Source organism: Cyrtonyx montezumae, unplaced genomic scaffold (genome assembly GCF_038088225.1).
Source record: "Cyrtonyx montezumae isolate F1298 unplaced genomic scaffold, pur_monq_1.0 scaffold_13, whole genome shotgun sequence".
In the NCBI taxonomy this organism is placed as follows: Eukaryota; Metazoa; Chordata; class Aves; order Galliformes; family Odontophoridae; genus Cyrtonyx; species Cyrtonyx montezumae.
Genome location: NW_027071859.1, coordinates 32,159,865 through 32,171,822, shown reverse-complemented (window position 1 = coordinate 32,171,822; position 11,958 = coordinate 32,159,865). Strand labels below are relative to the sequence as shown.

Sequence of the window (11,958 nt, the reverse complement as noted above, 5' to 3'; positions counted from 1 at the left end):
GAAGCCATATGTCTTAACTGAGATCTTAACAACAACGACAACAATAATTAACTTAAAAATTAATTAGACATAAATTTCTAAATGTTAACAATTATTATCAGGTTGTGGGGTTTTTTTTTCCAAAAAATCATAGAAGTCTAAAAAAATAAAAAAAGTTTAATGTTGCCTGAAATGGCTGAAGTTGAAAGAAATATTTTCCCTTCAAGTGAGATATTTCCAATTAATGGAATGTTGTAATAGTTAACTCATGGAAACAAGAATTAAATTTTTATGCTTTGGCAATAATATGACAGAATTGCCTGCACATTCAAAGTGCCAGGTTTTTATGTTTTCAGTCATTCACAGAAAAAAGTGAGTTATTAAAAATGATTGTATTTCATTGAAAAATGTTAAAAACATATTTCAAATATAACAACAAATGAGTAATATTTGAAAATTTTGTTATACTTTTTCCTTCTGTGTAGGAAGAAAAAGGATTTTGGTCAGCATAAACTTATCAAAACATGAAAGATTGAAGTGTTGAATAGTTATGAATGTAATGAAACTCAACGGATGTGATCTGAAATACACAGTATCTTTTTATGTTATTAGATTAACATAGCACCATAACAACCCTGTGCACTTCAAAATCTTGATACAAAGAAAAAATGATTAAGACTTGTATGGCAATCAACAGCAACCCATTTTTAGAAAGTGATTCATGTATAAAAGCATGTAGAAGTCAAGCTTACTTTGTGTTTTCATTAACTGTGTGGTACAGCAAACACATTGAACCACATGAGTTGATAACTACTGCTGCTACATAGCGTGATATCTCATAACGCACAGGGTAGTTTGTCCACCATTTTGATAGCAGTATAATTTATTTGGGAGGTTTTTGGTTTTTTCTAATTTAACCCTAGCACTCAAGTTGAGGTGGAGTCTCAATATGACATGATTAAAACTACCCACTTTGTAAAACTAAAGGCAAGGAAATACTGCTTTCCAACTCCCAGCCTAATACCCAGAGCATTCTACCTATGAAGCTGAATTCTTACAAAGTAATTTTAAATGCCTGCAAAAATGGTTAGCACCCAATAAAGCCATCACCTATGGCTTTGAGGTGAAGCTCTAAATGATTGTCAAACAGCCACCACTTTGCCTAACAGGAAAGCTACGCGTTTGAAAAGAAACTAAAGCTACAGCTTTTCAAATACTAACTAGAAAATAAATCCATATGTTTAAGACTTGTCTAGCTCCTCAAAGAATATTTAAAGGCATTATGTTCTAATGTTTCTTCTTCCAAACATGGAAACTTCTGCTCATTAATTTCTCTTTGTTATTTTTACTGAGCAATGATGCAAAACTTGTCTTTTAGGTCTGGTCATCAGCTAGAGAAATTTGGGATTTCCATGGGAGTGTTCCTCCAGCAACCAGAGTTTTCCAAAATAACAAGCTTGAACTAGATTGCTGTTTCTCAACATGGAGCTGTGGTCTTTAGAAAATGCCAAAAAAAAGTCTTGGATTCATGCAGTACACATATACATCTGCATATACAGTAATGCGATGTATATGAAACTTGCATTTGAAGAATTGAAACAGAACCCTGAGAAAAGCAAATCCACTGGAAAAAAATATGTATGGTGTTAAATAATACCAGTTTGAGAAGTTCTAATCCTTCCTGTGGGGAAAAAAAATGACAAAGTGTTGCCATTTTTTTCTGATGTGAATTATTTGAATTTATCACAATTACAAATATAAATATAGCTTGGGATTTCAAGTGCAGACCTGGAGTTGATTACAATTAAAAACATTTTGTTTGACAATGCTACCCATCCCCCAACCATTCAGAGTCACTCAAGTCACCATAAGGTTATTTGTGATCTTTGAGTTCAAAGGCATCCTGGTGTGGAATGATGTTCTTCTGGTAGCCAGCCACTGGCAGCAGACTTTCATTCTGTGATATTATGGGTGCTTGGCAAGTTAGTATCAGCTCTCTTCAGCCTTGTGCGCAATTCTCATCATTGCCATGTATCCAGAAGCAAATCTGGGCATATTTGAGAGGAGTAATTCTTACTGCTACATTGTAATCCTGCTGTTCCCCATTGACATCCACCCACTGGTGGCCCGAAAATACAGCAATTATCTTGCGTTTCCACTTCCTCTTGTTCGGCTCCTTCAGACGAAGATAGACACCAGACCCAGTGGAGCCAGGCTCAGCATCACAGTACTGATAAAAGAGATCATTGGACTCATCAGAAATGCTACAAAATCTGTAGACCAGCTGCCCAGATCGGTCACTGTCGAAGCCTGAGAAGTGGATCATACTGCCAGGCATCATTCTGATGGTCGGGCTGATTCCCAGCTCCATGTATTTCCTTTTGTGAGGACGCTTGAGCTCAAGAACAGCATAATCATAATCTAGGGCAATATCTCCTGAGACACCCTTAAACCAGCCTTTTGGGATGTGGGTACTCTTCACCCTGGTCCACTGGAAGGAGGGCATGCCATCTGAGCTCCCCTGCCTCCTCCCAGATCTCCTCTGCTTTCTCCCTCCACCTTTGGACCGTCGCCTTAGTCTTGTGGCAACTTCAGGATCCTCTTGAGCCTCAGGGGCTTCTCTTCTACTTCTTTTAACACCTTTACGTTTCCTGCCATCACCTCTGGACTTTGTCCTCATCAGACCCACCCTCAGCCTTTTGCTGCCCTTCACATAGTCCTTGCCGTCATGCAAACAGTGGGCAGCTGTGAGCACATGCTTGGGGGAAACGAGAATGCCACTGCAGCCAGTGGAGATCTTCACAGCAGTGTTGAACGGGAAGTTGGTCATAAACCTCTTGTCATAGATGCTGAACCTACTGTCTGTTCCATATATCTGCCTCTTCTTTCTCACAGACCTATGCGCCGTGGTGTTTCCAGCTGGATCAAGTGTCAGCCCAAGGACATTCACTTCAGTCAGGGTCCGCGTGCCATTTTCAAAGATAGTCTCATAGGATAAGAGGTCCTTCAAGTCAGACAAGCTGGGCACTGGCAATTTCCTTTGGCATTCAATTCCACACACGCTGTTCAGCTCTAAGTTGGGTTTTGCTTCAAATTTAGGGCTGTCAAGGGAGAAAGTTCTTTTGCTCACGATCTGGGGAACCTTCTTTAAGTGCCAGGTAAAATCTTGTTCAGTTTCTGTTCCATCAGCGAGACCCAAAGCAGGCATTAAAAATATGAAGAGCAGTAACATGTACTCCATTTTGTCTATCTTTTTCTGAAACAAAACAGAGAAGTTTGAAAATATGTTGAAATACACACAGTCATCTTAGTATCTAAAAAAGCAAAGCCATGCAATATTGGGACTGACATCAGTGGAACAGAATTTAACATTCTGCTCAAAATAGAAGTCCCTCAGATATTCCATATACTGCCTTGGATGCTCCCAACAGTCCCGAGTGAGATGGGTGCAACCACTCAGCTAGCATCTACGCTGAGCTACCTACTGCACAGAGCTAGCTACTGGTGGACAGAGCTGAATTTTACCTGCTTTTCCTTCATTGGCAGTAGTAGTTTCAGTCATTCCACTCTGCCAGCAGCCTGGTTTTATCTATACTGTAGGAATGGAATTATATTTTAAGACTCTGATTCTCTTCTCTACTGGTTATACTGGTTATAATTGGAACATGCATGAGTATTATCAACATATTTAAAAGTTATCCAGAAGTTGTCATGCAGACAGAGATAGATGAACAGACTGTACCTGTGAGATTAATCCCCTTAGGAAATCGGACCAATTACAATCTTTGACGTAATGGCCAAAAATGGTTCTGCCTTACTCATCCAGCTAAGATCTGTGAAACTGCATGCTATGGAGAATGGCAATTCTTCTCATTGTTTTCCCAATGAACCTACTTAGAATGACCTCTTTTCCAATGTTTTTATTTTCTGGAAGTGGCAGAAGGAACAATTTGGGCAGCCAGTGCCATTTTAGGCACCTTCTGTTGCTGCTGCTCTGTGAAGCAAGGGTCTCCTGAGTCTCCTGCGTTGCATTTCCTGCATGCTGGGGCCACTAAAAAAACCTCATTCATTTCCTTTGCATGGGCATCTCAGTCTCCCTCAGAATGTCACACAGTTTCAAAATCCATGGTTGGAGGGGCTGAAAGGTGAGAGAAGAAGATGGTTGGTTTATGGTAGGCTCCTGGTTATATGCACATAGGAATGCCCAGCCAAGTAGGAGGGACAAGTCTGCTGACTCATGACATGCCTTTTCCCTTCATGATCCCACAAAGGCTGAAGAAACTGTGCAGTCTGTGTCTCATGGTCACATGTGAGAAAACCCAACTAGACAGGGTGATATGCCACACAAGGGGCTAATACTTCAATTCTGAAAGACAAGAAACTGTATTATTCTCGTCAGTAGTTGGGAAACATGCAGAAAGAATGTAAAATTGTTAGAAGTTTATGGCAGAGCCAGAAACTGAACTCAGAACTCTTGATTCTGAGCTCAAAACATTACTGAAAAGACCATTTTTCTCCCTTGGCAGCAGTGATGTCAGAGGCATTAACCAACTACTGACCACTGCCATTGGGAAAGCTGCACTCCATTCTCATATCCCTTATTCCAATTACAGGGAAACCTCAGCTGTGTATGAAGAAAGAGCCTATGATTAAACTTTAAAAGCCGAGCAATTCAAGGGTATGTATGTGGTTAAGCTTTCTGGTTTACATTATAATAGCAGTGTAAGTCAGGGCAAAGACAACTGCTTTCATTTTCCTGAGCTTTGTTTAGAATAACACAAGTAAAACCATACACTGAAATAACCTGGTTACAGGCTAGCTAAATATATAGCATGAAAAAGAAAGGAGCTTGTGTGTAACATGAGAAAAAAAAAAGAAGTGTTAGCATCGCTTTAAGAGCGAAGCAGCAGACCAACAACTCCTAAAATTTTGGGCATCTTCACCATATCAACACAGCACTCGGGTGTAAGAGGCAACAGCTATCACTACTTATCTAACTAAACACTACGGCTCAAACACTGCCTGTTGATTCTAACACCAAATTCAGAGCACAGTGTCAGTATAATTTTTAATGCTTTCCACCTCAGCCTGCATGGAATGCTGACTTTGAGCTGGGGTTTACTTACCCGGATATACTTAAAACACATTTTACAATACTATGTATATGCTTACCTTGGCTTTAAAGCAGCTAAGTTTTTGGAGATATATGGACTCTTCCAAGACATCTGGAGACTAGAGTGATTCACAGGCCTAAGCTCTGGGGTGTATGTAGTCATACCAAAAAATATTTGAAGGTTTTGAAAGCCCAGCAGAGTCATCACAGTAGCATGATTGCGCAGGGAGACACCACTTGGCCATACCACTGTAAGTTATTGGTATAGCAGAAACACACGTATTTAAACATTAATATTTACCTACAGCAGTGCTTTCAAAGTATTGTTTTGGTTTTTGCTTAATTAGTACTAAAATTGAAGAGGAATTATATTTATACATATTTATGGATAAATTATAAGGTGGGGAAATAAAAGAATCTGATGAGAACATAGGAATAGCTTTCCTGGCCTGATTAAAGGTCTACCTAACCTAAAGTCCTCTTTCTGGTAGTGGCCCAAAGCAGATGCCTAGGGCATAGCCCAAGAACAGAGCACCCACATATGTTCCTCCTCTCTCAGTCTTTTAGCTTATAGCCAATTGCACCTCACAGACTTTAAGCAAGTGAAGCTCTATGTGTAAGTAAAGCTCTGTGAGTAAAACTCTATGGATTTATCTTCCATAAAGTTGCCCGATCTTTCCTTGAACCCTACAAAATCTTATACCCACAGAGTTCTGTTTCAGGGCATTCCACTGCTTGGCTATGTGTTGTATGAGAAAGCATCTCCTCATTTAAGCCAACAATAGACTAGCATGATTTGATGATAAATCACGTGATACTAACGTGGAAAAGCTGATTTTAGTTTCCTGTGTCCTAATATAGCTTTTGAAGAAATGCATGGTATTAAGAAATTAACTTCTTCCATAAGGTTTGAGAATGCCTTTTTTCAGCTCTCCTCCTTTCCTCAGCTGCTCTCCAGGATCTGGGTAGCTGAATTTTGTGAACATTAAAGAAAGTTAACTCACTAACTAACTGCTAGTTCATATATAAAGGTACTAGCTTGGTGTCATTTCACTGAGGTAGCAGAAGCCTTCCCAGCTGGACCCATAAGGAACTGTGCTTTGTATAGAGGCACTCTGCAAGCAAATGGGCGGAGTGCTGTGCCTCTCTTTATAAAGAAGTAGGAAAAAAAAAAAACAAACAAGCAACCCTGAATAGATGCATCAGAGCCTCCTGCTTGAAACACTATATTCAAGTGCTCACTACTTACAAAGAGTCTTGGAAGCCAACGTTTCCATCAATTATAATGAACCACTTGTTGTTTGTGATGAACCGACTGGACAACTACACTTAAGCAGAACTGGATGAAGTCCAAACCAAAGAGCTTGATGAAAATGGTAATTTTACAGCCAAGCACTTGGACTCTGTTTACTAAACTGAACTCTACTGCTTAAGTAAGGCCAGCATCAAGCACAAGCAAAGTGAGCAGTTGCTGTGGTCCAATACAGGCTGCTGGCATGGGGGAACATGGGGATTTCTATTGCCAGATGGTGGGGACTGAAACATCTTGATGGCTGCAAAGACACTATTGTAGGGTGAGAGAAGGGGTGAGAGAATATATCCTCCAGTGTGAGGAGGAAAGGCCCAGAGAAGGCTACAAGATGAAAGGAAAAAAAGATCCTCAAAATCTTACTAATGCTTCTCTGCTCTCCTTCCAAACCCCAAGCTCTGCCCTCTTCTTTTCTTTGCTCCTTCCCCGTACACGTTTCAGGATGCCTTAGAGTGATTAGAAGCCTTCAGTCAACTTTGCCTTTAAGGCAGGATGAATTGCTTCAGAGAAGACAGAAGAAGACAGAAACTAGGAAGTAAGAGTGTTCTGGTCCTATGAAAATATAAAAATTCTCCCTCCAGTTTCCAAGTCCAGCAGATAACTGCAGGATTCTGGTGGTATTGCAGCAGCCATGTGCACATATAAAAGCTGTTCAACATTGAACCTTTCTGCAATCACAAAGCATACCCATGCCCAAACTTATTAAGATATCCTTTAAGCATCTTGTCAGCATGACCTATCTTACTCCAGCAGAATGTACTCGAAAATGCTTCTCTTCAGGCTACCTCAGACAGAATTTGCCTCCTAGTGTAGCTCAGACAGAAGCTGTGCCCAGCTGCCTCCCAGTGCTATATTTTGGTCTGGTCAGAGCAGCCCGAGATTTGCTTCTTATTGTAGGAAATTCAGCACATTTCTGATTAGACTTGCCAAATTTACACACAGTTTTCAGACTATAAAATAGAAGAAGCTGCAACACTAACCAGCTCTTTAAGTGCTTTTGGTCTTACTCTCAAAATGGTCTTGGAATTGACAGCTCTCCTTTGACAAAGCAAAAGAGAAAACAGACTCTGGAAATCCCTGGAAAGAAGCATCACCCTCACCCTGCCCACTGCTGCCCTCTTTACTCCTTCGGAGGTGCTTGCTCTATGGAGCAGTGCACTGATTTCATCCTCCACTCTGACTTGCAGAAAAACAAACAAACAAACAAACACCCCACACAGCAACCACACAGTGACTCCTGTTTTTCTACAAGATCTAAGCTGCCTCGGTAGCAATAAGAAGAATGAAATTGGCAAGGGTTTTTGAAAGCTCGCGTGGACTTTTATGAAATCACACCAAAAAAAAAAAAAAAAAAAGGAAAAAAATTAAAAAGAAAGGAAAAAAAAAAAAAAGAAAAGGAAAGAAAAGGCAAGGAAGAAACGGGCTACACCTCGGGCCCGCACTTTCCTTCTCCCGGGCGGGGCAGGAGGACCGCTGGGTGGCGCGCCCGGACAGCGGCTCGGAGCGCACGGGCACAGCTCGGCACGGCCCGGGTCGGATCAGAGGGGTTCGGCTCGGCACGGCCCCGCTCGGGGGTAAGGGGAGGAGGACGAGCGCTTCGCGGCTTGAGCCCGGCCGGGAAGCTCTCCCCGCCGGCAGCCCCGCTCTCCTCCCCGCCGGGACGTGGGGAGGGGGTTGGGAGGGGATCCCCAGCCCCGATGTGGTTGCCGGGGTGCGGGGAGCATCCTCAGCGGGAGGGGAGCCGGGAGGGCGGACTGCTGCGTTCGTGTCTTTGCTTTTCTTTGCCTGCACCCCTTCAGCTCACCGTTCCGATGCGCAAATCGCGCGGAAGTGCGGTGCTTTACCCGGAGGAATGGGAGGAAGACTGTCGCTCCCTAAAAGTCCTCCGGCCATCCTCTATCCCGCTTTCGGGCGTGACCACGGGGCGCTCCGCTTTCTGCGCCCGACCCGAAGGAGCTCCCTCTCTCCCGGTCCGCAAGCTAAATACTTGGCACGGCTTTCCGCGATTCCGAGATAAATCTGCTTCCAGCAGTGACGAATCTGGATAAAATTAGTGTCAGTTCCAAAAGGAGAGCAGGAATGGTAGCACAAGCAGTGCGGGGGTGAATCAGAACTCAGGGAGAGGTTGTTTTGAAGCGCGGAGAGGCTCCGGAGCTGCGCGGAGACAAAACCCTTGAAGGCGTAAAGCAGCGAACGCGCCCAACTCCGCTGTCCGCGGAGCCCCCTGCGCTTAGAGAGGGGATCAGAGATCCGCGTCACTTTCTGGTCCTATCGAAAAGAAACCCACCAGGCCGGCAGGGTTATGCGAAACCCCGCAGAAGCCCGAGGCACCGACCCCCTCCGCTTCTCACTTCTCAGCGGGGACCGAGGCCACCTGCGCGCCGCGCTGCCCCGGCTGCCGAGTCCCCCGAGCCCGTCCCTGCGCGTACCTGGCAGCGCCGAGCCCCGGGCAGGGGGCAGCGGCCACATCCACGCCGCGCCGGTGAACCCAATCCGCCGCCGCCGAGCACCCGCCGCTACTGAGCACGGGGCGGGGGGAACCGCCGGGTCTTCCCAGGTGGGGGAGGGGATGGAAAAAGGGAAAAAGCTAAAAAAAAAAAAAAAGAAAGAGAGGGAGGGAGGAGGGAGGGGGAGGGCCGAGGGGAGCTGAGGCAGAGCCCCTCGGATGGGATGGGATAAGATGAAGGGACGGGGCTCTGCCTGTGGGGCGGGGAGTGCATCGCCGCGGGGAGCCGGGGTGACCCGCGCGGGGCTGGGGCGGGAGCGGCTGCTGGGAGAGTAGGGGAAGGCGGGGACGGGAAGGGGGGCGGAGGAGCCCCGAGACGGGAGGGTGCCCTCCCCTGGGAGCCTCGCTCTGCCCTGGTTCTGCTGCTCAGGGACTCGGAGGCGGGGGTGAAGCGTCCACCTCCTTTTCTCGCTTCTCAAGAGTCACAGAATAGCAGGGGTGGGAAGAGACCTCAAGAGATCATCGAGTCCAACCCCCCTGCTAAAGCAGATACCCTACAATAGGTCGCACAGGTAGGCGTCTGGATGGGTCTTGAGTATCTCCATAGAAGGCAACTCCGCAACCTCTCTGGGCCACCTGCTCCAGTGCTCCATCACCTTTACCATAAATAAGTTCTTCTACATGTTTGTATGGGACTTCCTATGTACAAAGTTTACGCCGTTACTCCCTGCCCTATTGCTATGCACCAAAAGAACCTGGCTTCATTCGTCTCCCACCTCCCTTCATATATTTATAAATGTTAATCAGATCCCCCCTCAGACTTCTTAGGCTGAACAGACCCATATCCTTCTCTTTCTAACCTCTCTTTCTGTCTTCCCCTGCCTTAGTGCAGAGAGCAAAAAACCTTGCTGGTTGTTGCCTTGTGTGTAGATGGGGCACTGGAGCTCTGGTGTCCCTTTCCTCACCACTCCCTTTGAGACATTGGCCTGGGGACAGTGTGGACCCCCTGGAGGGACCAGGAGACCCAGCTGGCATCCACAGCCCTCTGCCCTACACATACTCCTGAAGTACTATGGTGCTATGTAGACGTGCCACATGAAGAACCTCATTTATTAAGGACTTTTGCAAGTGCTTAACTCGAGTCGTTTCAATGAGCTCATCTGCTGAAAACAGCTCCCACTAGATGATGGCCTGCTTGGTTTGCCAAAACCAGCAGGAAACATGTGGCATTGCTAGAGATCAAACTGAGATCTCCAGAGTGCTATTTCATGTCTCAAGGGTAGGGATATCTTTCCTCTTGGAATCTTAACTTTTGAAATGTAGTGGAACTGTTATATAAATAGGTTGGAAATAAACTATTCTTCATAATGTTCATTTTCTTGCAGTTCTGCTTGTGTTGCTGTTTGCACGTACAACTTCAAACCAAAGTGTAATGGTAATTATTTATGCACCTGATAAAATGAGCTGAAGAATTCCCATGACAAGGAGAGAGAGAAATCCACATTACAGGGCAGTTAGTTTTTGCACACAATTTCTTAAACGTGAGAGCTTTCAGACTGGGTCAGGCCAAAGCCTATGAAAGAGTATTAGTGCAGGGCAAGGTCATGTGCTATTCCTCTTGAGAACTTTCCCTACTGCCAATATTTCAAGCTCAGATGTTTTCTGAGGAATGTATTGTTGCTATGCACTTAGGAAGTTTTACCTTCCCTCAAACCTATGTAGACTTTTAGTGTCCACAACTGACTGTGGTAGCTGGTCTCGCAGGTCAGCCAAACCTTATGCCAAAAGCTTTCCCTGTGTATTGCCAGCCTCGCTTCTCGTAGCTCACTTACACTCACTTAGAGACACTCTTCACATGCCGCATCTAACATGTGTCCATCTTACATCATGTAGCCACCCTCCCACCCTGAAGGATTCTAGCTGTTAGCTAAGTTTTATGTGAAAATAACTGAATCATTTTTTCCGTCCTACTGCTGATGCACATGAACCAGAACAACATCTGAGGGGCAAACACTTCTTGATAGTGGCAAGTACAAAACAAGGAGCAACAGCCACATGCATTGGGAATCTGGGTTGGGTTAACAGCTGCAGCTTGCGAGGTTCAGCTTAGACTTCAGAACCAATGCACCAAAAAGGTCATAGAATCACAGAATTCTTAGAGTTGGAAGGGTCTTTTAAAGGCCATCAAGTCCAACTCCCCTGCAGCAGACAGGGACATGCACAGCTAAATCAAGTTGTCCAGGGCCTGATCCAGCCTTACCTTGAAAGTCTCTAGGGGCATCCACAACATCACTGAGAAACCTATAGTCATGCTGCACTGGCTCAAGGTGTGCAAAGAAGGCACCATCCTTAGCAGTTTCCAGCCCTCAGCTAGACCAAGCCAGACCCCTGGTCCAGAGCTGTCAGTAGTCCTGCATCAAGTGGCAGCCTGGTCGGGGTGACCTGCAGAGGTCCCTCTCAACCAATATTTCTATGATTCTTCACCTCAGGATGCAAGCAAAATGGGATTTCTCTGGCTGCACAAAGGTGTTCTCTGTCCTGTCCACTGTTGATTTCCCAGCACTTCCTAGTTTTGTGTTGTTTTTATTTATTTGTTTGTTTGTTTTGACAGATGTCGAGCACTATGCTGATGTTCCCTTGGAACTGCGTTAAAAACTCCAGCAGTCTCCCAAGAAGCACTGACCAGATAACCTGCATTTTCATTTATGAAGTACTGGTTTTCCCCATGCACATCACTTCACATTTGTGTGCATGAAATTCCATCCACCATTCTATTGCTTGGTCATTCCCTTTCACAAACCTTCCTGCAGTTCTTTGCTTTGTCTTTATTAACCTATATAATTTGGAAACCTCACCAGACTTTGAGGTCCAACCACTCATTCCTTTTCCTGGTCATTCATGAACACGCAGAATTGCGCAGTATACAACAGGTTATTACTGCTAGACTGTTACCTCTACAAAAATTAGTTACTTAGTGGTGTATTTCATTTCTTATTTTTCAGAAAATTAGGCTAATGGAGGTTTTCTTCGTTAAGAGAAATCAGGATAATGGGACCAGTGTGCCCATGCTATGTCACCCCACCCTATCTTGCTTTCTCAGTCTGCTGTAGA

At 44.6% G+C, this 11,958-nt stretch overlaps 1 protein-coding gene across 3 annotated transcripts; it reads right to left on the bottom strand.

Moving 5' to 3' along the window:
* Positions 1-430: 430 nt before the first annotated feature.
* Positions 431-8,898, bottom strand: PRSS35 (serine protease 35). Of its 3 annotated transcripts, none has more exons than XM_065730957.1 (2): positions 8,831-8,898; positions 431-3,235 (listed from the first exon to the last, which is right to left on the bottom strand). In XM_065730957.1, the coding sequence occupies exon 2, from the start codon at positions 3,218-3,220 to the stop codon at positions 1,979-1,981; it is 1,242 nt and encodes a 413-aa protein (XP_065587029.1). In that variant the 5' UTR covers positions 3,221-3,235; positions 8,831-8,898; the 3' UTR covers positions 431-1,978. The 3 variants fall into 3 exon arrangements, with proteins under 3 accessions (XP_065587029.1, XP_065587030.1, XP_065587031.1); XM_065730958.1 differs by lacking the exon at positions 8,831-8,898 and adding an exon at positions 8,246-8,274; XM_065730959.1 differs by lacking the exon at positions 8,831-8,898 and adding an exon at positions 8,206-8,217.
* Positions 8,899-11,958: the final 3,060 nt, after the last annotated feature.